This window comes from Austrofundulus limnaeus, unplaced genomic scaffold, assembly GCF_001266775.1.
Source record: "Austrofundulus limnaeus strain Quisiro unplaced genomic scaffold, Austrofundulus_limnaeus-1.0 Scaffold107, whole genome shotgun sequence".
Classification (NCBI taxonomy): domain Eukaryota; kingdom Metazoa; phylum Chordata; class Actinopteri; order Cyprinodontiformes; family Rivulidae; genus Austrofundulus; species Austrofundulus limnaeus.
In genome coordinates, this window is record NW_013952509.1 from 890,353 (window position 1) to 913,571 (window position 23,219).

Sequence of the window (23,219 nt, forward strand, 5' to 3'; positions counted from 1 at the left end):
TACTTAGTTATTTCTTTTAAGTACTTAATATTCTGATACTGTGTCAGACATGGATTACTATTTAGCTTAATATTGCCCTCTAGTGGCAGAGTTTAGATGTTGCCCGTTTTGTAGAGTGCCAGGATTTCTGCTGCCTTCATGATTATACACAAACGTGGTATAGGTTTTGAAGTTGTGGTAGTTCGTAAAGTAAATCAGTTCGAACYATGACTAAATAGTTGCTTATTTGAAAAAAAAATGAATGTGAAATAATAATGATTATGCTGATGTGCCCTCTGTAGAAAGTCGCTCGGATTCTCGTAGTTTGCAAACCGAAAGATTTCGAGCAGCCTTTGAACGCACCAGCACTCGCCTCTCATTTCCCTGAACAGCGCCATCTTTCCGTGCTTTTGCAGGCAGAGAGAGAGAGAGAGAGAGAGACCCCACAGGAAAGGAAAGGGTTAATGAGTTTTTAAGGTTTCGATCGATGTCTCTTCTTCCACACGTCGCCATGAACAAATGAATTCGCGGGGAATTAAATATCAGTTTCACAAAGGAGAACGAGTCTTGTGCTTTGAACCAGACCCTACCAAGGCTAAAGTCTTGTATGACGCTAAGGTAACCTTTTAACCAACCGAACGTGCCTTTTCGGTATGTAAACTTTGCACAGTGCCGTCTTTTTTTTTTTTACCCAGAAAAGCGAGTCGTTGTCACGGTTGAACCGGAGGTGCAACATGAAGGCCACTTGGGCCGCACAAAAATAAGGGTTTAGCATAAAACTGCAACGCTAGCAGTCTGTTTTTGCCTCCTTACTGATGGTTTCCGGGTACGTTCGATGCATGTTTGGAGGAGGAGGAGACTTCAAAACAACACTTTTTTATTCAGTCCTTCARTGATGCGAATTGCCTTAGGAGCAATTTAATGACCACTCCCTCCTAATACTAAATCTATGGCTTTGAAACGTGTCGTTAAAATCATYGAATACATTGATTTATTAGAGCAGTTTCTGTCGATTAATGTGAGCTGRTAAACATTCAGTGCTAACGATGCTAACCCTCACACAACGCCTCTTTGGTTTTAATTGCTAATAAAACACTGCATTTGTGTTAGGAAATAAAATGCACACATTTTGTGTGCATGGTTTCAGGACGATGTTTTGCAAACAGACTAGCGTTTAAAGACCAACTTTGTCACTCTCTAACCATAACAAATACATGACAACATACACCGTAATGTAGCATCGTTAATGTTGGTTAGAATCACTCTCCTGCAAATGTTTGCAGGTTGAATTATGTTTGTTTTCTATATTTTCATTACATTAGCACCTACCCTATGTTGCAAGATTCCTAGACAAYGTAGACTTAATCCCTCGTTGTCAGATATTTAATATTTGAGAAAATAATCATAACACTGTATAGCTTAGCTGTTTTATCTGAAGCAAATAAGTGTTGCTTTTTCTTGTTTAAACTGCAAATTAGTTTGTACTTTTGGTTACTGTATACCCCTGCTTTTATGGACGAATTGTCTGCAGGTCTTTTTGTATCCATTGCACCAACCTTAATGATTTAATCTACCTAAAGATCATTTTAATATGATCTTTAGTTCGTGGATGGGTTTTGGAATCATTAACCCTGCCAATTTAATCCCTAATTTTAACCTCAGATTTGGTCCTAACATCTAATTTTTACCTTTGATCTCTCACTCTAACCCTGACTGTTACTAAGCCCTGGGCCTAGACAATTACACACACACTGGTACACAATGGTAAGCATGTGAGTATGAAATGGGTACCACTATGTCTGAGTATGGGGTACTAAAATATCTGTACGATTTATTGGCATTAACGTTGGTGTGGGCTGATGCTAGTCCTTTTTAGCCYATATATTAATGTCTGATATTTATTTCCCGCTTGTTGTCRTTWGTGTTTCTGTTTTTGGAGGGGAGATGGTTGGCCGAACTGTGTCTGTTTGATCACGATAGTGATAGTGACGCTGCACAGTCAGGAATAACTGAAGCAGTGAGCCATGTCAGTGGTCTGGTTGTTTTTTACGGTATCGAAAAAATACACAAGTTTTCTAGTGCATTTATAATTTGTTTTTGTGTAATATCGGAAAATATAGGCTACCGGCCCTAACAGCRATATTCATATCGATATATCGATTGAAACTTTTATATCTGTGCATCYCTAATATCAGATGTGAACCTTCACTTTTTTTTTTTTTWAATTTAGCTCTGGGGACACAAAATGACAAATTAATCCCGCTTGTCGTATCAAAATTCGAGTTCCTTGTTTGTTTCCAAAGTTCATCCAGCCCCTTCTGCYTTAAGCCTAACAGGTCCTTGAGATAAAAAATAAAAAAATTCAGGACTTTCTGAAAAGCAAACAAAATCACATAAATGCACTTCCTATTGTCGTCACCTTGCAGGTTCTTGATGTCTTGATAGGTACAGATGAACATGGAAGGCGAGTACCAAAGTACCTGATTCATTTCAACGGCTGGAGCAGAAGGTAACAACAGCAATACTGTGTGTTTGAAGTGTCCAGCTGATGTTGTTGTGCTCAGAGGTTGTTGTAATGAACTGCTGACATTTGTTTGTGTAGCTGGGATCGCTGGGCTGCAGAGGATCATGTCCTAAGGGACACRGAGGAAAACCGTAAATTGCAACGTAAACTGGCTCGCAAAGCGCTGGGTCGCATGTAAGTTCAGGGTCTTACTGTTCTTACAGAAGGTTAAAAGAATTCTACACGGGCTCATAAATGTGATTTTCTTCTTTTAACTTGAAATCCAGTGCAGAGCTTAAACAGTTTAARATTTCCGTCATTTAAACACTGATATCATCTGACTTTCAATGTGTTTTAGTAGACTGGCAGAAATAGTGCCTTTTTTTTCTTCCTTTGTGATAGGAAGAAAAAAGGATGGACGAAGAGGCGTCGTCGTCAGTCCGGTTCTAAATCTTCTCTGAAGACACTCCCAAAGGAAGACGACAGTGATGACGCTTGTGAGAAATCTGYCTGTGCCCTAATCTTCAGCTCCCAACCTCCCTCAGCAATCACTCCAAGTCCTCGCATGTTTTTTTTTGTCTCTAGGTTTGATTTCAACTTCAGAGAGCAGTGAAGGGGACGACTCTGACCCCGATTCTTCAAACAGTGGCGAMAGCACATTCTCCGAGGACATCAACAAAATGGTAACGTGTGGACGTCAGTCCAGTTGACGTCACTTCCAAGTTAATGGCTTTGAGAGTTTTCATGTCCTCAGTGTTATTAGCCTAATTAATCAGGAAGATTTGTTTGTGGATGTCGAATAGTTTTAAAGAAACACGTTTTTATGTAAATGTGAGTTAATAGAAAGTATCGATCACCGTTTTTTGAGTTTTTCAAGACATCCGTGTTTCTGTATTTCAGAGGGTTGAGCCAGACACGAACATGAAGAGAGAGTGTGAGGAGAAGATTGTTCATGTTGACATCAACATCCCTGATGTCCTGAAGAAGAAACTGGAAGATGACTGTTTTTACATCAACAAGAGAAAAAAGGTGCTCAGCAGATAGAATCAGTCTGTGTTGGGATGTGTAAATACTAGAAGTTTTTTTTTTTTTTTTAACTTTTTATTTGTTTTGTTTAATGCGTTGAATCCTGTTTTGACTTAGCCTGACCATTGCCTTCCTACGCAGCTCTGCTCAGTTCTAATTCCTCTTCTCTGCTCCGTCTGGGCTTTCTCCCATTGTCAAGGATTTCTCCGGTAGAATTTCAACCGGACCAGTCAGCGAACAGAAGGAGGAGATGTGAACGATTACGTCAATTTTCTGAGCCGTTTTAGTCTGCCTGTAGTTTAGCAATGGCAGCAGAGGAAGTGAATGTAGTCATTCAGTCTGTGTTGACAAGTCTTCCAAATTAAATAGAATTTGTCTCACAAAGCCTGTAGCTCTCATTTACAGCCAACTCGTTCGGCTCRGTACCTCTCTCTTCCCAGTAGGGGATGGTTGTTTAGAGCACACGCAATTTGCGGTTAGCTTCTTAGCATATCTTCCATCACAGTCGAGCTGACGCACTACCTGCGTTACGGCCAAACGTTGGCGATGAAAGTCCAGACCCTCTGTTTGAAACAGAGCAACGAGCAAGGGGCTGGTTTTTACCAGGCTAATTCTGACAGTAAATGAGACAAAATTCTCTTTCATTCAGATGTTACATTTCTGTGGTCTTAAAGAATACTTAGTTTCACTATGTATTCCATTTTAAGCTTTCAGAAGCTCAAGTTAAAAGGTTTTGCTTGATGCTATTGCGAATTGGTCTTTGTAATATTGGCTGCGTCTCATTTCAGGGGTTGAAAAAAACAATAATAATTTGGGTTTAGTTCCAGCATCTGTAATTGTACATTTCATCAGCTAAACATGCATTTAAAATCAATCGAGACGAAAMGTTTCACTGAAGAAGAACCCATCCAGAGGACCTATTTGTTTTTTCTTTTTGATTTAAAATCAAATTCTTCAGTCGGTGATAAATTTCCAAACTCCGCCGTCTTGTTTTTTTTTTCTGTTTAGTTTGCTGACGGCGCAATGAATCCTGGGATACCATTAACCACGTGCGCTACTCAGAGCTTACGTTTTCGGGGTTTCGTCGGCTGCATGTGTAGGCACCTACGAATTGGGACGGCCTACGTTTGTTGCGACCCTTGAGTTGAGACACAGCCACTGAATCTTGGTCATAAAGTCCGACAGCTGTTTGCATCCACCATGTTTTTCCTCTTCAAGCTCGTCATGGTTCCCTGTCAGACAAACGTGGTGCACATCCTCGAGTCCTACGTCAAACACTTCGCTCTGAACAAAGCCTTCATGGCCAACGACAGGTACAGGCGGCAGCAGAACGCCWCGCAGAGCGGCAGTCCACAGCCGATCCCTCCAGAGAAGAGGTGAGTCTTCACAGCGAGGATGCAGGCATTGGGATCAAACTTATATTGAAACTCGGGCTGCTTAATATTATTATCACGTTGAAAGGAAAATATAGTTTTGCGTGTTCGTTACCAGGATGTGTGCTTAACCATACTGAGAATGTGCAAATGCATGGAAAGAATTATTAAAGAGTAACCATACAAAACCAAGAGCGCTCTTGCTGAAGGCTGGTTTTTAATGAGCCACCAAGAGTTCAAACTAGAGCTGTGACGTTCGCAAACGATCCGAATCTTTTGAACGGCTCTTTACAACTAACGATAGGAGCCGAATCGCGGGCAGTAACGAGCCCTTTGTAGTTTAATTTAGTTTATTCCTCATATACCTTTATTTTTTCATATTTAAATTGCTCCCGCTTTGCTTTTTCATGGAAAACAGGCAGAGTTGTGGAGTACAGAAGCACACRGTGAAAGGGGGAGGGGGGGTTCTGCTTGACAAACAAATGGTTCCACCCACGTGACGGAATTACGTCATTACGTACGGCTACGTGACGTAYTTCCCTACGTGATCACRTAATACGTTCAAAATCGAACAGCTCTTTTGAACGGCTCTATGAAACCAACGGCTCCCCAAGATCCGGATCGCTTCAAAGAGCCTTTGATCCCAGCTCTAGTTCAAACYGAAWTGAGGAAGTCCATTCAGTTTTAACAAAAGCTTCAGGGCATGGCTCTGCCTGTTTGATTACATCATCAGTGGGGGGAGTCCCTRTTGGTCCTCACTAGAAGCCATGCCCACAGACATGAAAACCTACCCTAATGAGGACTTAAAAGTTCTCTTATGTGTTGAATTTGTTTCCAGGCATGTATCTATTAATATAAAAATCATCAAGTTAAGCAAAACAGTCACATTTAACAATCATTACAGTTCTATCACAAAACTATACCATGTGTATGTAATTTAAATCAGTTATATAAACCTAAACACCAACAATTTCTTCAACGTTATGATTGAGCTYAATTGTAATATCTCAAAGGACTGCTTATTCTGCAAAGTATTCATGTTTTGCCTGTGAAAAATCTGTTTGGTCAGTCCAAATCATTTTGTTAATTTTGTCCATGTTCTCATGAGTGCTGCTCAYATTATGGGTCACTGTTGCGTATCCTGCTGTTTTATCTGTATTTGTTCTTGCTTTGTTTTCAGTGAGGAGCTTTGTAARGAAATGGTGGATGGCCTGAGGATCACCTTTGACTTCACCTTACCCATGATCCTCCTCTATCCCTGTGAACAAGCTCAGTTTAAAAAGGTCAGCTCGTCCAGACTCTTCCTCGCCATGAACGATGGCTCTCCCTCCTCCAGCAAGTGAGTGTGTCGCGTTACAAACTCTGTCCGATTTGAAAGGTTTGGTAACCTGTTTCYGTYTGTCGTTTGTCRTTGAAGCACTCAACGAGAACGCAGYCCRAGCCCGCCAGGCCACAACCCCCCCACCCCTCAGTCCACGGACAGCCAGCCAGCCCTGAGTGACACCTCTGYCACCACGCCCACCGCGCCGGCCCCCACTCCAAAGCGCCGGCGCCACCCGGACATGGACTGCATCTCGTACCAGTCTCAGTCCCTCAGACGCTCCACCAGGAACACATCAGGAAGCGAACGGCCAGCTGAAGGAAGCAGCGGAGGTCATCAGAGTAAGTTTGCTGTTCAGACACTCTAGTCTCGTGACGTTTTGTGAGCAAACTTTTAACTTTTAACAAACTGATAGGTGGAGGAAGCACCACGGCATCACCACAGCTCAAACGGCGTTCGGTCGACACTTCATCACAGCCCAAATTCTTCCTCAACCTCGATCGAAGTAAGTTTACGTTTTATGTCTAAAACAAGATTTAAAATGTTATATTTTCAAACAGTAGGTGGCTCATATTATGATTCACTTCTATTCTGTTGGGACAAAAATAATCAATCTTTATTAAAATTTGTTACTTTAATTTGGTTATTATGCCACTTCCCTGGTTATCTAATAATGTAGTTGCTTGTAGTAGCAGTTTGTGGCCAGTAGATGGTGTAGTTGGACTTCCTTTTCACTTTCCCCCCTCTGTTAAGTTGCATACAAGTTGTTTTTTTTTTTGTTTTTTTTTTTGTTAGATATGTGGAAACAGCAGTTGTGGTTTAACTTCATATTCACTTATGTCCTCTCCTTATTCTCTTCATACCCAGAAACTCCAGTCCACAGTGGCTCATCTTCACCGTTACCTCTGACTCCGAACAAAGAGAGAAGTGGGCCCTTCTACGGCTTGGAGAGCCGGAGGAACAACGAGCTCAATGAGGTGATGGTGCCAAGAGTGACGACGTCGCTTATGTTTGGAATATTATGGTGTCTACATGCCTAGTTACTTGCCTTTTTCAGTGAAATTCTAAACAACATAGATCATTTACTTACGTTATCTAGATCCGGAGTTTTTATTTTATTTTATTTTTTCTCGAGGGTTCAGAGGTATGTGATATAGTACAATTACTCATGGAATCTTTTYAGAATCAAGGTGGTTGTCTTCACAATAGAAGATCTTTTAGTGGAATGTTGGCCAATCACAGTCATGATATCTCGGTTGTGGTTGACCAAATGAGGGGTTTCTTCATCATGTTTTTTCACAGGCTTACCACAACAGTGGGGGTGAGTTTAGAACAGTTCACTTCAAATGGCTGGAAAATGCATAGTTTAAAATGGATCCCTGATTAGTTGTAACTTTAGATTTTATTTGATAAACATATATTTTAATTGTAAAATAAAGACTATAAAAATACTGTAGGCTGTTTTAAGTTTTGTAAATTTTTAAAACTATATTTTAACACGGACGGAGCCATTTTATTTACACACAAAGCATTCTGGGTAAATGATGACGTGGATAGGTCCTCGGTGCGAGGCTGCTAGTGAGCTATATCCACCCTGAAGGCTAATCTTGGACAATATCTGATGATCGACTCTTTTAAATGAAACCAGAGAGCGTTGACAGAGAGGAGAAGGTAGAAATGACTCAGCCTGTAACTGAAAATATAGATGGAGGACAACAGAGCTGCTTCATGGAAGAAGAACCTCAGCTTAGCCTGTTAATTTCCTCTGGGATCAATAAAGTATTTTTGAATTGAATTGAATTGAATTAGCCTTTGCGCTAGCGCCGACGCTATATTTTCTTATATGTATTAGCTCGACGCTAGCACAACAAACAAGCTAAACTGAGGTCCTCCATCCATATTTTCAGTTGCAGCTGAGTCATTTTTGCGTTCCCCTCTCTGTCATGTGGATGGAGGACCTCAGTGACAAGAGGAAATTGTGTAGCGCTGAGCTAATACATATATATTCTTATTTTTCAGTCTGGTAACAAATAATAACTGCCGGACAGTTTTCAGTGAAACGTTCAGAAAATATTAATTGTCATTTATAACGGATTATCTGTTGTAGACCACCTCATACAAGATGTCCACCAAGGCTAAGTAGACTTAGCATTCCTTCAAGGCTTTGAATGAATCTGTTTTTTTGTTTGTTTGTTTGTTTGTTTAACCAGGTTCTGAGCTGGAAGCTAACTCCTGATAACTACCCTCTGAACGACCAGCCACCCCCGCCTTCTTACCTGTACGGATCACAGCACCTGCTGCGGCTTTTTGGTTGGTTCTTGTCATTCCAGTCACATACACCTGTCTGTAATCTCACCTCCAGCTGTCCTGTCCCTTCTGTCGGGCATAAAACTCTGACAAAACCACTTCCTCTCCTTTTTTAGTGAAGCTTCCTGAGATTCTGGGAAAAATGCTACTCCCTGAGAGGAATCTTCGAGCCCTGATCAAACATCTGGAACTCTTTCTCAGGTARTAACTGTTCCAGACATAAAAGGTCCGTCTCAGTTGTTAGACAGAGATGATGTAATTAAAAAATTGGTGAACAAGATACTAATTTTAAGGTTTTTATGGTGTAAAAAGGAAAAAAGTAACTGTCTTTAAGTGTGTTTTTACCCGAAGGCTTGTTCTCTCCTCACTAATACTCAACCATAAAATTGAAATTTCTTCTTTGGAGGGAGGTATTCTTTCAGGTGAATCAAAACTGAGTGAAATCAAGTTTTAGAAAGTAAAATAAGTTATTACAATAGTATGCTTTAGCCCCAGCTTGAAAGGAAATTCAATACAAGGCATGGACTGAAAATGCACGTAGCTAATAAGCAGCACAGTTCATTAACCAAGGTCTGACCCAGCTAAGTAAGTGTCGAGATGCAGGAAGTCTCCATTTCACAAGGACAGAAGTGCACAACCTGGAAGAAATCGGCAAACTCTTAAGACAGATCAATTATTTATATTAAGCCAGAGGCGAGGCATTAGGATTCCTCGGAATGAGAGCTGTGCGTCAAAATAAGACTAAATGTTGAAGAGGAGACAACTGAGTAAATGCAGATATGATGGGAAGATGAAGCGACGTGTTAGAGGGCAGGAGATGAGTGGGCGTTACACAAGCGCCGGAGTCTAATCTTTAAATCCTCCCTGGCGATCTTCAGGGATTTAGGTTCTTTCATTCTCTAATCAAACCCAAACTGTACCTCCTCCAGCCAGCAGGGGGTGCTGTAGAGCAGCAGCTGACAATGGCTGAGGGTTCAAAAATGTATATAAATACAAAAAGTCTCAAATTTGAGGTGGTTTTTGGAAAATAGTGTTGTGCAGCTCCATCTGAAGATTACATTTTTCCTTATTTATTTATCTATTTATTTATTTAGTCTTTACGGTGTACAAACAGTTGCAGATTTGCAAATAAAATACCTGAAGCTTCAGCAGTTCCTTAAAGCACATCAGGCAATGTCATCGGCGACGAGGTTGRAAGGCAAAAAGCTTTTTAAATCACTTCAGTGGAAATGACCTGCTGATGACTGGGGTGGTACTTTTTTGTTCGCTGTTCAGCTAAGCTGTAAAGTGTTTGAAATAAGCGAATAATTAAAAGCAGATTGACTATAAGTTGCCTAAACGGGATTGATGTGTTCAGTACATTTTTTTAAAAGACCTAATTAATATGCTCACTGTGTTAGTGGCTCAGCAGGATGCCGGCCACAAACTTTAAAACACCGGAGTCTTTTGGGAAAGACTTTGTGTTTTCCCTCTGTAATCAGCCTCCGGGCAGATTGTGCCGAGCGGGCAGAAACTGATTGATGTCGCAGAGACTTGACGTGCAGCGCATTGAGGGATTTGGCTGCGGTTGATCTCTCTCTCTCTTCTCCCTCCCCACACCACATTTCTCTGCAAGAATAACTGTGATTAAGTGTGTTGGTCTACATGYTATGCAGATTTATGGCGTTGCTTTCTGACACAAATTCTTCAAACTGCACCAAATATATGAACAAAAAATATATACATTTATACTTAAATGCTTGCTGACACTCGTGTTGAAGAATCCCTCTCACCTTCTTTATCATTAGCGCCCCTTCATGTCGTCCTGATCACACTCGCTCAAAGCCTTCATAAATTTCCCTCTGATGGCGATAATTTGTCTGCATTGAGATTAGGAAGGTTGGTGGAGCTAAGATGAGATGGCAAGATTTAGAGGATTTGGCCGAGTAGCGGATACTAAGAAGATTCAGGATTAGTTTGCCTCGCTACTGATTAGATAGGAGGAGGTGGTGGTGGTAGGAGGGAGGTTTTCACTTTTCCTCCGGCTGACTGTTGGTCAGTAACTCTCACATCCTGTCTGATACAGATTGGTTTTCTGCTGGTAGTAAAGGGATAAATGGAAGTGGGAGGCTTTCAATATGAAATGTATACAGAAGCCATTTGCTGATCCTCTAGTTGTGTTATTGTTGGTGTTTTGATTTACTTTCTGACATATGGACAAAGTAAAGTCTGGGTGAGGTTATTCATGCATTTAAAAAAGTTTAACATAAGAAAACTAACAAAGCCATCAAAACTGTACAACTTGTGCTTTTTCAGACTGCGGTGCCTTTTTTATTCGTTTTTAAATCATTGTTTTTCAAGCTTGTAAATATAAAAATGTCACTAGTTTAACTTTTGCCTGTCTCCATACAGTTACACAATAAGGTAAACACTGAAATGGTAGCATGTAGAGCTGGGCGGTTGGCACTGAAAACAGTTTGTAATTTTTGTTATGATATGAGTTTTCTGAATAATGACGTCCTGGTTTAAATAGGCTGATCGTGTTTGAAATGTTACATCAAACCTGGCAGTAATCTCTTTCATGGGGGACACTTTTCCATGCAGCACCACTGAGACTAATGTCTACAATCAGAATCAAAATCAGAATACTTTAATGATCCCCGGGGGGACATTGCAATTATTACAGCTGCAGCCGTTCAAGTAAGCATTAGACATAAAGTATAAAGGAAGAAATATTTGAGCACACAAGGAAGAAATAAGTATAAAAACTCTGGAGAACCAGATGAGCGCAGACAACAATGAACATTCTTTAGCGTCTATAAGTTAAAATGGAAATGACAACAGTGTAAATAGAAATAACAAAAGTGTAAATGGAATCAGGGAAGGAAGAAAAGACAGAGGAGGGAAAACACAACACAGATTAGTCAGGGTTATTATAGTTAACTAAAACTAACAACAAAAAAACAAACTAAAATTTAAAAAACATTTTASTTAACTGAAATAAATTAAAAACTAAAACAAAAAGAAGAAAATAATAACTAACTGAAACTGTATAATCTTTTTACAAAACTTAACTAAAACTAAAATTATTGACAGAATATCCTTTGTTTTGGTTTATGTCAATTTAATTTAATCCGTGTGGACTGATTAAACAATTATTTATTTATTTTTTCATGGAGCAGTTTCAGCTGCGGGCAGTTTACGGCACCTCATGGCCCATTTGTTAACAATCTGCTGCTGCTCAGCGCATGTCGACAACGTGACGACAACAAAAGTTGAGAGAAAGCGCCAAAGTCAAATTTGGGATTTMTTCTAACATGACTGTGAGAAAAATAAAAGCAGGTGTCTTGTGGAAATAAGCGAAAAAATGGGTGGAATACRTCCCAAGCAGAAAAAATGCAATCAAGCTCACCTACATCTAACTGTGAGTATTTTGATAAGCAGCTCTCAGCAGCCCAACCAGGTAGCATCGTCACCTTCATAAATTAATCACCCCAGTCCTTTGTTGGCAAAATTGAGTTACTTGATTATTTTTAGGAAAGTGTTGCCATAATGGATGGGTGAAAGACTGAAACAGCAGCAGCAGGGCTTATTTGTTGTCGGTTTTTTTTTTTTTTTTTTTCAGAGTAAACTGATGAATAACACACAAGAGCAACACCTGATCATAGTTTATATGCATGGCATTATAYTAGATATTATGTGCAATAATGTCTTACAAGGAGAATTATGGTAGTATACAGAGTAGTGAGACATTTGAASCAATAAAAGGTGGAGCRATGGAGGAAGTTCAGGTGAGGTCTGAAATTAGTTTAGTGAAATATGTATTAGCTGCTTSATGCTTTTTAAACATATTTTTTAATCATAAGAAGAACTGATTCTTTGAAGAGAGAGGAGAACAGGTGGAGCTTCAGGGTGTGAGGTCAGGTTTAAAAACCAAATTAATTATAATAGATGCAGAAAGAACAGGTGAGGACTGATGTCAGGTGGATTTGTTTTCATTATTTCCACAGTTAGAAGGATATGAGTTAGGTTGTGATTAGGTTGTCAGCTGCTGAACAACTCCCCACTAGAGTTCGGTCCATTTATTTGGTGAAATGATTCTCTATTGTGATCAGTACGTAAATTTTKTTTCTTGTTTAGTTTAAAATGAGCCACCTTTTCGTTCAAGAGTGTACCGCAACCCTATTAGACTCAAAATATTTTATTGGGTGGTTTACCCACATCACCAATTTTCCAAGAAAAGATCCAGTAGCATTTTGTGAATGCTTTGCAGTGTAGTTGATTTATGACACATTTCTGCTCAGACTATGTACAAATCTGTCAGGTTTCCGGTACCTTATGTTCCCCCCATGATAGTAAACTTATTCCTTCTGGCTACTCATTCCTAGTGGCTGCTGGTTAGTTAACTCAGAAACACCACAAGCAGGAGGATGCATTGGCAAATGCGATTTTTTTAAACTATAAAAACTAATACTAGAACTAATAAAAACTAAGAAAAGCTAAAACTAAGCATTAAACAAACAATAAAAACTAAAAAAAAGAAAACTAGCAAATCCACTCTAAAAACTAATAAAAACTAACTGAATTAAAAGAAAAAATAAGTCAAAACGAAAAAAACTAAACTATAGTGAAAAATCCAAAACTATTATAACCTTGATAGAGGTACAATAAAAGAAAAAGTCAAGAAGTAGTTTCTGTGTTGCAGAAAGAGAGTAACTTCCACTGACCACAGTTTGATGATTGATAAGCAGCATTTCCACATTTTACCATCAGCCTGAGCTGTGATGGAAAAGGAAAATACTGTCCAATAATATCGTGATACGGATAATTGTTAAAAATACWGTGATATAACATTTTGGTCATACCGCCCAGCACTAGTAGCATGCAAAAAACAGTTTAGCTAACAGTAGGGGCATGCATTTCTTATCAGCCAAAAGCAATTCAGATTTCTCGACTGCCTCCACTGAAAATCCTTGAAAACACGGCTTCGTTTCTAGAAATTTCATCCACACGGACTTGCCTAAAACAAGCCAAAACACTGCCCTTACATTAGCAATTCAGGGCCTGGTTGTAGCGACACGCGTCTTGTTGAAAGCCAAGTCTAATAGCTGATATCACAGTCAGTGTTGCTAGACATAGAATCATAACAAGATTTAAAAGACCACCTCCTTTTCTGTGCACACCACAATCACAACACGTGCCCCATTTTAAACCCCCCCATAGAAACTACAGCTGATGCAACAAGCACATCATTCTGTCTGCAAACAAGTGTTTATTTTTTCATGTAACCTGTAAACTCTTCCCATGTCTTGATGTGAATTGTAGATATTTTCTGAGACGTTTGCTTTTTATTATGTATCGCTCACAGTAGGGCTGCAACTAACGATTATTTTAGTAATCGATTAATCTGTCGATTATTTTTTTCGACTAATCAATTAATCGGCCAAATAATTAAAATGCTTGATGACATAAATATGAGTAGATACTAATTAATTTCATTCCTGTATGAATTAAGGATGCAAGTTATTGATTAATTAATTAATCTGAAGTTGATTTATCTTATAGATTGACTAACCAAGAGGGTCTTTTCATAACATGAAGGATTTTGTTTATAATCTCCTGATTTAAAAAAAAACAGAAGCACATCATATAGCGGATAAAATAAGTATTGAACACGTCACCATTTTTCTCAGTAAATATATTACTAGAGGTGCTAATGACATGAAATTTTCACCAGATGTTGGTAACAACCCAAGTGATCCATACATACAAAGAAATCAAACCATAAATGTCCAGAAATGAAGTTATTTGTAATAATGTGGAATGGCACAGGGAAAAAGTATTGAACACACTTACTGAAATGTATCTAATACTTTGTACAAAAGTCTTTGTTGTCAATGACAGCTTCAAGATGCCTCCTGTATGGAGAAACTAGTGGCATGCATTGCTCAGGTGTGATTTTGGCCCATTCTTCCACACAAACAGTTTTCAAATCTTGAAGGTTTCATGGACCTCTTCTATGAACTCTGATCTTTAGTTCTTTCCATAGATTTTCTGTTGGATTCAGGTCAGGTGATTGGCTGGGCCATTCCAGCAGCTTTAGTTTCTTTCTCTGAAACCAACTGAGAGTTTCCTTGGCTTTGTGTTTGGGCTCATTGTCTTGCTGAAATGTCCAGCCACGTTTCATCTTCATCATCCTGGTAGATGGAAGCAGATTTTTATCAAGAATGTCTCTGTACTAGGGCTGCCACAAACAATTATCTTTATAATCGATTAATCGCCTATTATTTTTTTCGATTAGTCAACTAATCAGATCATACGTTAATTGAATATAAAACATAGAGCTTATCGTACCAGAATGCAGCTGCTATTATATAACCATGGTTAGATTTTAGCTACGTATATGCTAACTGAAAACAATTGCTGTGGAAGGCAAGTTCTGCTCTGCAGATATTGCACAGGTTTCTCTTTCATTTTCTTAAAAAAAATCACACACTTTTGAGCTCCGTTGCTGGGTAGCCATGATACCAGAGCCTGTCTGTATAATGTCTTGTGACGTCCACGGCCTACCCCAGTTACCACTACTGTGCATGTGTGTCAAGGACAGAAAGGCAGATGTGGCAGTGGAAGGTGTCAAAGCAGTTTGGAGAGAAAAACAAAGTAAAGAACAAAAAAAAAAGAAAACGATTAATCGATTATTAAATTAATCATTGGTTATTTTAATCGATTAGATGTCGATTAATCAATTAATCGATTAATCGTTGCAGCCCTAGCTCACAGCAATTTTTCCTCATGGAAGCAACACAGCATAAGGTTTTCCTGTTGAGGAAATGACACCACAAACACAAGCATGTAAATGCATTGTAACTTTCTTTTGATAGTCATGAAAGAGGTAGTACTATGACATCATTGTTTTCAAAAGGTTGAGTTTTGTGTACAAGAAATACCAAGGCGTAGCGTTTCAATATGGTTTACTCTGGAGTCTGGTATCAATATTACTACTTCGGGCTCCTAAAAYGCTCTGTATGTGGGTGCAAGGCTGAAACAATAAATATTTCCATTTTTACACAAAGCTGGTCTGTTTTGATGGCACGTAAACAAAATACAGTATGTAAGGTTCTTCTGTTGGTTTTGTAAGTTTTCTGTATTTGTGTTGAATATTAATCATAAGSCCTTTTCTTGTTCTTCCCTTCTCTGACCCTTCTTTTTTCCCCAGGTTTCTGGCTGAGTTTCATGAGGACTTTTTCCCAGAGTCTGCATACGTGTCTGCATCAGAAGCCCACTATAGCATGAAACAACCAAGGCCGGTTTATTGAAGGAGACACGGRCACTTTGCTTTCTTTCTCAACATGTTCCATCACTCAAACCCCTTCAGCCTTTTCTGGCCAGTTATCAGAGGATTAAAACCCACCTTTCCTTTGAATCGAAGCGCTGTTTTCTTCTTCACTGTGTTGCTTTTGCTTCTGCTAACAACCCTCTTATGTTCCCCGTCCTGCATGTGAGGCAGAACTGCTTTGCTTTAGTGTCCCACTCCCAATACATTTTGATTGCTGACTTGTGTTTTTTGTTTTGTTTTTTCTTCTCAGCAGTAAATTCTGGAGGATACAGGTTGGGCCAACCCTTACTGTTCTTGCATGTTTGTGTTATAGGATCAGACTGCTCTGACCTTGCTTTCCTTAGGAGCTACAGTTTTGGAGTAAAGAACAAAAAAGTGGACTCAGGAAAAATCCCTGTGCTTTTTTTCTTCCTTCCTAATTAAGTAGTTTCAGATCCTCTGGAGGACACGTTATGCCTGTTTGGAGGCTTTGACTTTTCGCACCTCTCATGCATATTATTGTTGCCATTTCCCTTCCTGATTTTCTCCAGAGATGTAAAAAAAATCTTCTGAATGTGTGCCGTTTTATTTTCTTGCTTTTTATGCTTTCTAATAAATACCTTCCTGGTGAGCTGCGATGGGTTCATGTGATAGTTATATATGATTCTGAGGCAACTTTTAAAGATKTATTAAAAACATCTGGTTTACATTTTATGTGGGATAATAAATTCAAAGAAATATATGTAGAGACTTGTCATCTTGGGATGTAACAACATGATCGGATTATCCTGTGAAAATGTAAATATCAGTCCATGTAACTTTTGTTTTTCAAAATCTACTCCAACAGTACCTCATACTTTGTTGTACACGCTCTTGTGTGTTGTTATTCTTTTCAGCCATTTCTGCTGCATTTTGGCCCCATTTGTTAAAATAAAAGTAGCTTTTCTAAACTTGTCTTTTTTTGTCACAAACATATACTCCAAAATGTTACTCATTTTTTCTACTATAAAGGTCTTTGTGGTGAACCTGGTTATTTGTCTGCTGTTTTGGAGGATGCAAATTGTTACTAAATTGGAGCTTTCAGAAGAGCATTTTCAGCTGTACAGTATCTCTCCAGACTTCAGCTCATTAAAACACCTGTTGTACAGTTAAAGTCAGAGGTGCCCAAAGTGGGGCCCGYGGGCCAATTTTGGCCCGCTGAGCYATTTGGTTTGGCCCACYAACAATTGTCCTGKTTACTAGGTTGTAATTATGTTAAGATTAAATATAAAATASAAGTAACCACAAGAGACATTTAGATTMGATTTAAGCCCWCATGTAGATTTTCACACCTTTATAAGACCATATATACTCAAATTTAAAAATATGAAAAGTCCCATGAGCCTTTGCTGCCTGAGCATACGTTGAATTTTCTCCATGTCCATGGGCTGAAAAAAAAACTAAAGAATATGGGCAACCACACCGGCTGCTAGCTTAATGATAAAAATAAAACAACTTAAGTATTTGCATTTCTTATATTATYACGTTTGGCCCGCGGCCCTCAGATGGATTTTAATTTTGGCCCTCTTAGGGAAAATGTTTGGGCACCCCTGGTTTAAGTCATTGGGTTGTGTTTTAAGTGAAATGTTCCATCTTTTTGGCTTCCCTTTAGGAGATGTGTGCCACACACTTTATTGCCTTTCCTTGACTCTGTCACAGTTCACTAAAAAGCTGCACAAGTGAATGTGGTTTAAAGGTCAGCACAAAGTATCTTGTCTTTTATGCAGATTAAATTATTGTTCAGCTCTTCCTTTATATTTGAGGAGTGCCTTTACTGTGCAACTGCACCTGTGGGAAACCAGCTAGTGTGCTCTTCCCATATCAGGGTCCTAATGGGTTTTAGTGGTGAGCCTTAATTTCATTTTGACTGGATGAGACTCCTTGTAATGAACTGAACATCAGTGCAACCCRAGACGGCGCCTCCTATCATGTAGCCGCAGAAGCCACTGGTTCAAGCTTCACCGTGCATCTCGAATCGATTTCCCATCCTGCGGTGTCACTATCGGCTTACCGCGTAATTCAATTTTCTGGTGGGCAAAAGTGGACGGTAATGAGATGTGAGCTATCACCTCCTGTAAGTGCTGCTGTCCACACCTTTTACCTGAATGCATTTCTTTCTTTATTGCCCTCCACCACCGTCTACATTTGTGTTTCTATGATTCCATCCCACGTCTTTCTTCGTCTCACTCCTTTAGTTACTGGCTTTACAGATTGTAACATTCATATCAACATTTTTTTAAGTTTTCTTACCTTTTTCAGTGCTTAACCTTGATTGGCAAAGAAATTTGGACCACGCTCTGATGAGCCCACCTTTTAACCCCTCATTTTCTTAAACTTGCACTCTTCATTGCCTTGGTTTGTCTCGTTCTTCCTGTCTGCTCCCTGTCACCATGGACCTCAGACATGGCTGGCGAGAGGAGTGGGTGGACACCAGCTCTGCCTCCTCCGACTCTTCATGGACGTCGTTTGACCTTAGCACTGACCTCACATCGGTCAGCTCTGACCCATCCTCGACTCCMGTGGCAGCTCCCATTGGACGCAAACCTCTCTACGACCAGAATCTGAAGAAGTCCTCCRTTGGGGTCTTGTTGGAGGCTTGGACCTGGAAAGTTGAGTGGAGAGAGACGTCTTTTCTTGACAAGTAAGTAAATCCTTTATCTGACATTGATCAAATGACGWATATTAATCAGCAGCCATGAAAGCAAAAAACTTTATCAACAATCCTCTGTAGATTTCTGCCAGCATCCACATTAGGATGCTTCTTTTTAAACACACGGTTGCTCTCAGCCTATATCTTGATGAAACYGAGGTCAGTGATGTGAAAATAACAGATTGAAAGATCATTAGATTTCTGTATTTACACAAGTCCTCTGAGACTTCCTTTCTGCTCGCAGTGAGAACTATCTGTTTCATCAGATTTTAATCATGAGTGATTCTGCAGAGTCTGAATCCCAGCAGGACAGAACAAACAAAACAAGCCTCGCATTAGTTTAGACAGAAACCATAAATCACCACTTTTAGTTGAGCTCATCAGAGAATCTTTAGCCATGGAGGAAGCACAGAATTTTCACCATCACTCTTGTGATCAGTTATGTGTAATTACACTTTTTTTTACTTGGACTTTATTGAACGTAATGGATTTAAAAGAATAATAAATTTAGAAAATAAATATAAAACAAACAACAAAAAAAGAACAATGCTGAATTATATTTACACGTTCAAAGGAACAGAAGTATAAACTTATTTTTTACACACACCCCTCTTACATCTATAGAATCATCCATATTTACAACTTATATTAACTTGGTTATAACATTCTTTTTTAATATTTTCTACACTCTATCTTGAACAAACACTTCACCATACATATAGTAGCTACTAAAGTCCTACACACAGGTGTTGTCAGCATTTGTGTTAATTACCCTTTAGCCACCCATGACTTAAAGTGAAGTGCATCAATTCCAAATACTTTTTTCTAAGGACAAAGTTCCCTTACCCAGATTTTTCCTCAAGCTTTTTTTTTCCCTATTTGTTTTTTTTTTTTTTTTTTTTTTTGGGAACATAAGCATACCTCAAAAACTGTTCATGAGATCTAAGCTATGGCATAATGTGTGTAATTTTTTACGTGTAGGTGATTTTTCCTATTGTAATAAGCTGTCTGTGACCAGGAATTTAACACAAGAGTTTTAGACGGGTTAAACGGAGACATTTTCATCACTTTGCACTTTTTAAAAATTAATTAATTTTATTTATTTATTTTTTTTGTACAAAAAAGTTACAAATATTTTCTTTGGGTCATTTTGACCTGACAGTCATTTTGCTTTGAAATCACAGTCACAGAGTCAATGACACACCATGAAGATGTGAAAACGCTTCAGTAGCAGACAAAAACATGACAAGATGTGGTCTTCTCCAGCAGAATGCACTACCTGTACACTGCATGGATTTGGTAGCCGGGGGGGGGGGGGGGGGGTGGCACTGTAAAGGTGTCTAGAAATGCAGGAACATACCATGACTCAAATGTAATAGCAGTGCCATTTTGCCATCCCACAGAGAGCAGAAAAGCAGTGTGAGAATGTACAGGTTCTCGTGATCGAAATGCATTACTGGTCTTTGAGGCTGCTCAGAGCTTATAAAGGTTCTACAGATGACAGCACCCCGAATCCTCTCTGTGTTTCACTGCTGAACAGGTTCTAGAAATTTTGTTTTTTCAAATGACCAGAAAGACAACTCTTGATTCAGAAGAGGAGGAGGAGGTATCAGAAGAAGGGRAAGGAATACATAAAAGGCTGAGTGAGTCATCCTCTAATCAGAGAGTTGGTGGTTTGATTCCCTGCTATTCAGTCACGTTTCGAAGTGTCTCTGGGCAAGACACTGAACACCCAGTGCATCTATGTGTCCCATCAGTGAATGTGATTTAAAGCACTGGTTAGTCTCTATTAAACAATTTATCTGTATTAGTTTTGTAGAGMGGTCTAGTGATGTGCTGAATGAATGAGTGTGTGAATGGGTAAATGAGGGCACAGATTGTAATGTAAAGCACTTTGAGCATCTTGCTTGGATAGAAAAGCACAATGTAAGTACAGTCCATTTACCATATTGCTCACCCCCTACACAAAATAGCTCCCTATGCAAAAAATTCAATAGACGGTGTCGTAGAAACGAGCGGTACCTCCTGATTCAGTCTTTCTGACATGTGAAAAGGGAAAATTCAGGCGTTCACTCAGTTTATGGTGAATGACAAGTTGTTCTTTCAGGCAAAAATAGGATTTTTTAGAATTAAAATTCAATTAAGCAATTCATATTGGGGTTTTAGTGGAAGCCAGGGTCATTATGACCCGGAGGGCAAGGGGTGGATGCAGAATATGAAGACAACAGGAGGGTTTAAAGAAATAACTAAGTTAAAGTAAAAAAAATACCTTAATAGAAAATGACTGGTAAAAATGAATTTTGCTGATAAGAAAAGTACTTAAGAAAAAGTAATTTTACGCACAAGAAATGAAGTGTTAAATTTGTTTAACCAAACTGGTTCCACTAAACTGAGTTGAGTCAATTGCTTTACATTTACTCAACTCGGTTTACTTAACCAAGTAAATTCAACACTTCATTTTTTAGAGTGCATAAATAACTCATTTTATTATGAGTTTGGCCATATTCAAATTATTAGCATGTAAATAGGTGTTCAATTTTATAGTAAATAAGTAAAAGTATATTTTTTATGCTTTTGACTGTAGCGAAATCAAACTAAAATTTGCAATTAAAAAATACTTGTTAAAATTACATATCCTCAAAAAAAAGTACTGTAATGAAGTAAATGTGCTAAGTTCCTAATACTATACACCTCTGGCCATCAGTCTGACTGACAGCAGAGGATGTGACTAAATTAATTTTTGCTATAAAACAACAAAGCTCAATGGCACTTGGGGAGTTGGCTGTTTGTTGCATCACTTCCAACAAAGTCAAGAGGGAAGATGGAGACATGAGCTGCAAACATAACAAGAAGTGATGACCGGGTACTTCATAATTTGGCTCAGAATCTCACTGACGTTATTGGCCTCGATTAGTGTTCTGCTAACCGTCTTCTTGCATTTAGTCACAGATGACAGCCAGCCATTCATTTCTTTACCTGCTTTTTGTGCAAGGTCACAGTGGAACTGGTGCTCATCCTAGGCAGTACTTGTATCAGAAATAAATTAAAGAAATCTTTCTGTTGGTGAGCTTTTAWCTAACATTTGCAGTGTTCATTTAAGACCCAATATGTTTTGTCCATAAAGTGCTGTACTATATTAGACACTCAGAGGATCAGTAATGATGAACATTTTCAAATTAGAAATTCTGTTGTGTCCTCAGGCAAAATGTCCATCCTCCCGTTGCCCCCACAACTTAAGTTGAGAAACTAGACAGCATAGAGTGCAAAACTGTTGTGTGTCTGTAAAACATTTTGTAGAACGTAGATGAGATTAAAAAGCTCAAAGAGTAAATTGTTTATTATTTAAAGGGTCAAATCAGTAGTCACTTCCCCGTAGACATACTATAGATAGTTTTGGCCAAGATTCAGTACCAGATGGCATCTCAAAGGGCTGCAAATGGAGCTGGCTTCCTCTAAACACGAATACCATTTTCTGCACAAAATCTATTTGGTTTGTAGTGTTTAACAATGTTGCATAGCTTATTTTATACCCTTCTACAAGACTTAAATGTGAGAACATGTGAAAGTTTTAAAAAATTCTTTAACAGGGCTATTCAAGTAAATTACTCAGGGGGCCACCGTTACTCAAAGCCAACAGCTCAGTGGCCGGACATCATTCCCTGAAGGCGGGTTACCTATTATTGGGAGGTGAAACACTGCAGTATGTAACAGAACAAGTGTTATCTTTTACCTTTACCGTACTTTGTTGTATTGCATCGTCAATTTTAAGTTTACAGTTGGTTTAAAATTTTTTACATTAAATTAAGTAAAAAAACATAAAAATTAAAAAGAAAAAATGTAGCCATGAGTCGCCAGTTGAATAGTCCTGCTGTATTCCATCTACTTCTTCAATAAATTCAGCTTATTATAATAACAAGGGTGCTCCCTGCACATCCATATTGATCACACTAAAATTCATATGTATTACATTATTCTCCCTCGTTCAGTAAATATATATTTGTTTCTGAGACAAATATTGACGCCGGTCRTATTGGACATGCACTAACAACTCGCCACCTGTTGTTTATTCTTGTTGTTAATCTCACACTCTATTTTTCTGGCTGGAGAGAATCAGGAAACATATACACTCATGTAAAGTGCAAGAAGAGCTGTAGATTTTTGTGCTTAGTAGCTGCTCTGGAGTTTGCTCGCATCAGTTCATGCGTGGATCCAGTTGCATTGTGTGCAAGCTGTGTGAGTGGAAAACGAGCATGTTTGTGTGTTTCAGACATACTGTGTAGCACACATCTTGTCATCGTACTGATGAAGCTGTGTGGGGGATGTCCTTCCAGCATTGTTCTGTGTGTGTGTGTGTGTGTGTGTGTGTGTGTGTGTGTGTGTGTGTGTGTGTGTGTGTGTGTGTGTGNGTGTGTGTGTGTGTGTGTGTGTGTGTGTGTGTGTGTGTGTGTGTGTGTGTGTGTGTATTTTATCCCTGCTGGCCCAGATGTCCTGACTAAATCCATCACCAGCGGTGCTGCGCAGTATTGCTAAGCTGGAGCATTTGGCACCAAACTAGGAATAAAAAAAAAAAGGAATACACTGAGACATGCACATCAACACATCCATGCACACACACACAAAGAAAATTGCGTTTGGAGAATCAGAGTTAGATTTTTTTCTTTAACAGAGGAGTAAAATTCGAAGTGAGCAAGGAGTTTCTCCTCTGACATTCTGAGCCTTTCGGCTGT

The 23,219-nt window shown here is 39.0% G+C and overlaps 1 protein-coding gene across 1 annotated transcript; it reads left to right on the forward strand.

Annotated features, from left to right (window-relative positions):
* Nucleotides 1-399: 399 nt before the first annotated feature.
* LOC106521331 (MSL complex subunit 3) lies at nucleotides 400-16,753 on the forward strand (the record flags this gene model as incomplete). Its single annotated transcript, XM_014013864.1, is given in 14 exon segments — nucleotides 400-597; nucleotides 2,406-2,488; nucleotides 2,582-2,677; nucleotides 2,885-2,979; nucleotides 3,068-3,165; nucleotides 3,383-3,511; nucleotides 4,727-4,884; nucleotides 6,062-6,220; nucleotides 6,299-6,543; nucleotides 6,618-6,707; nucleotides 7,070-7,179; nucleotides 8,413-8,512; nucleotides 8,626-8,710; nucleotides 15,705-16,753. Coding segments are annotated over 14 exon segments (1,647 nt in total). The 3' UTR covers nucleotides 15,805-16,753.
* Between the last annotated feature and the right edge of the window lie 6,466 nt (nucleotides 16,754-23,219).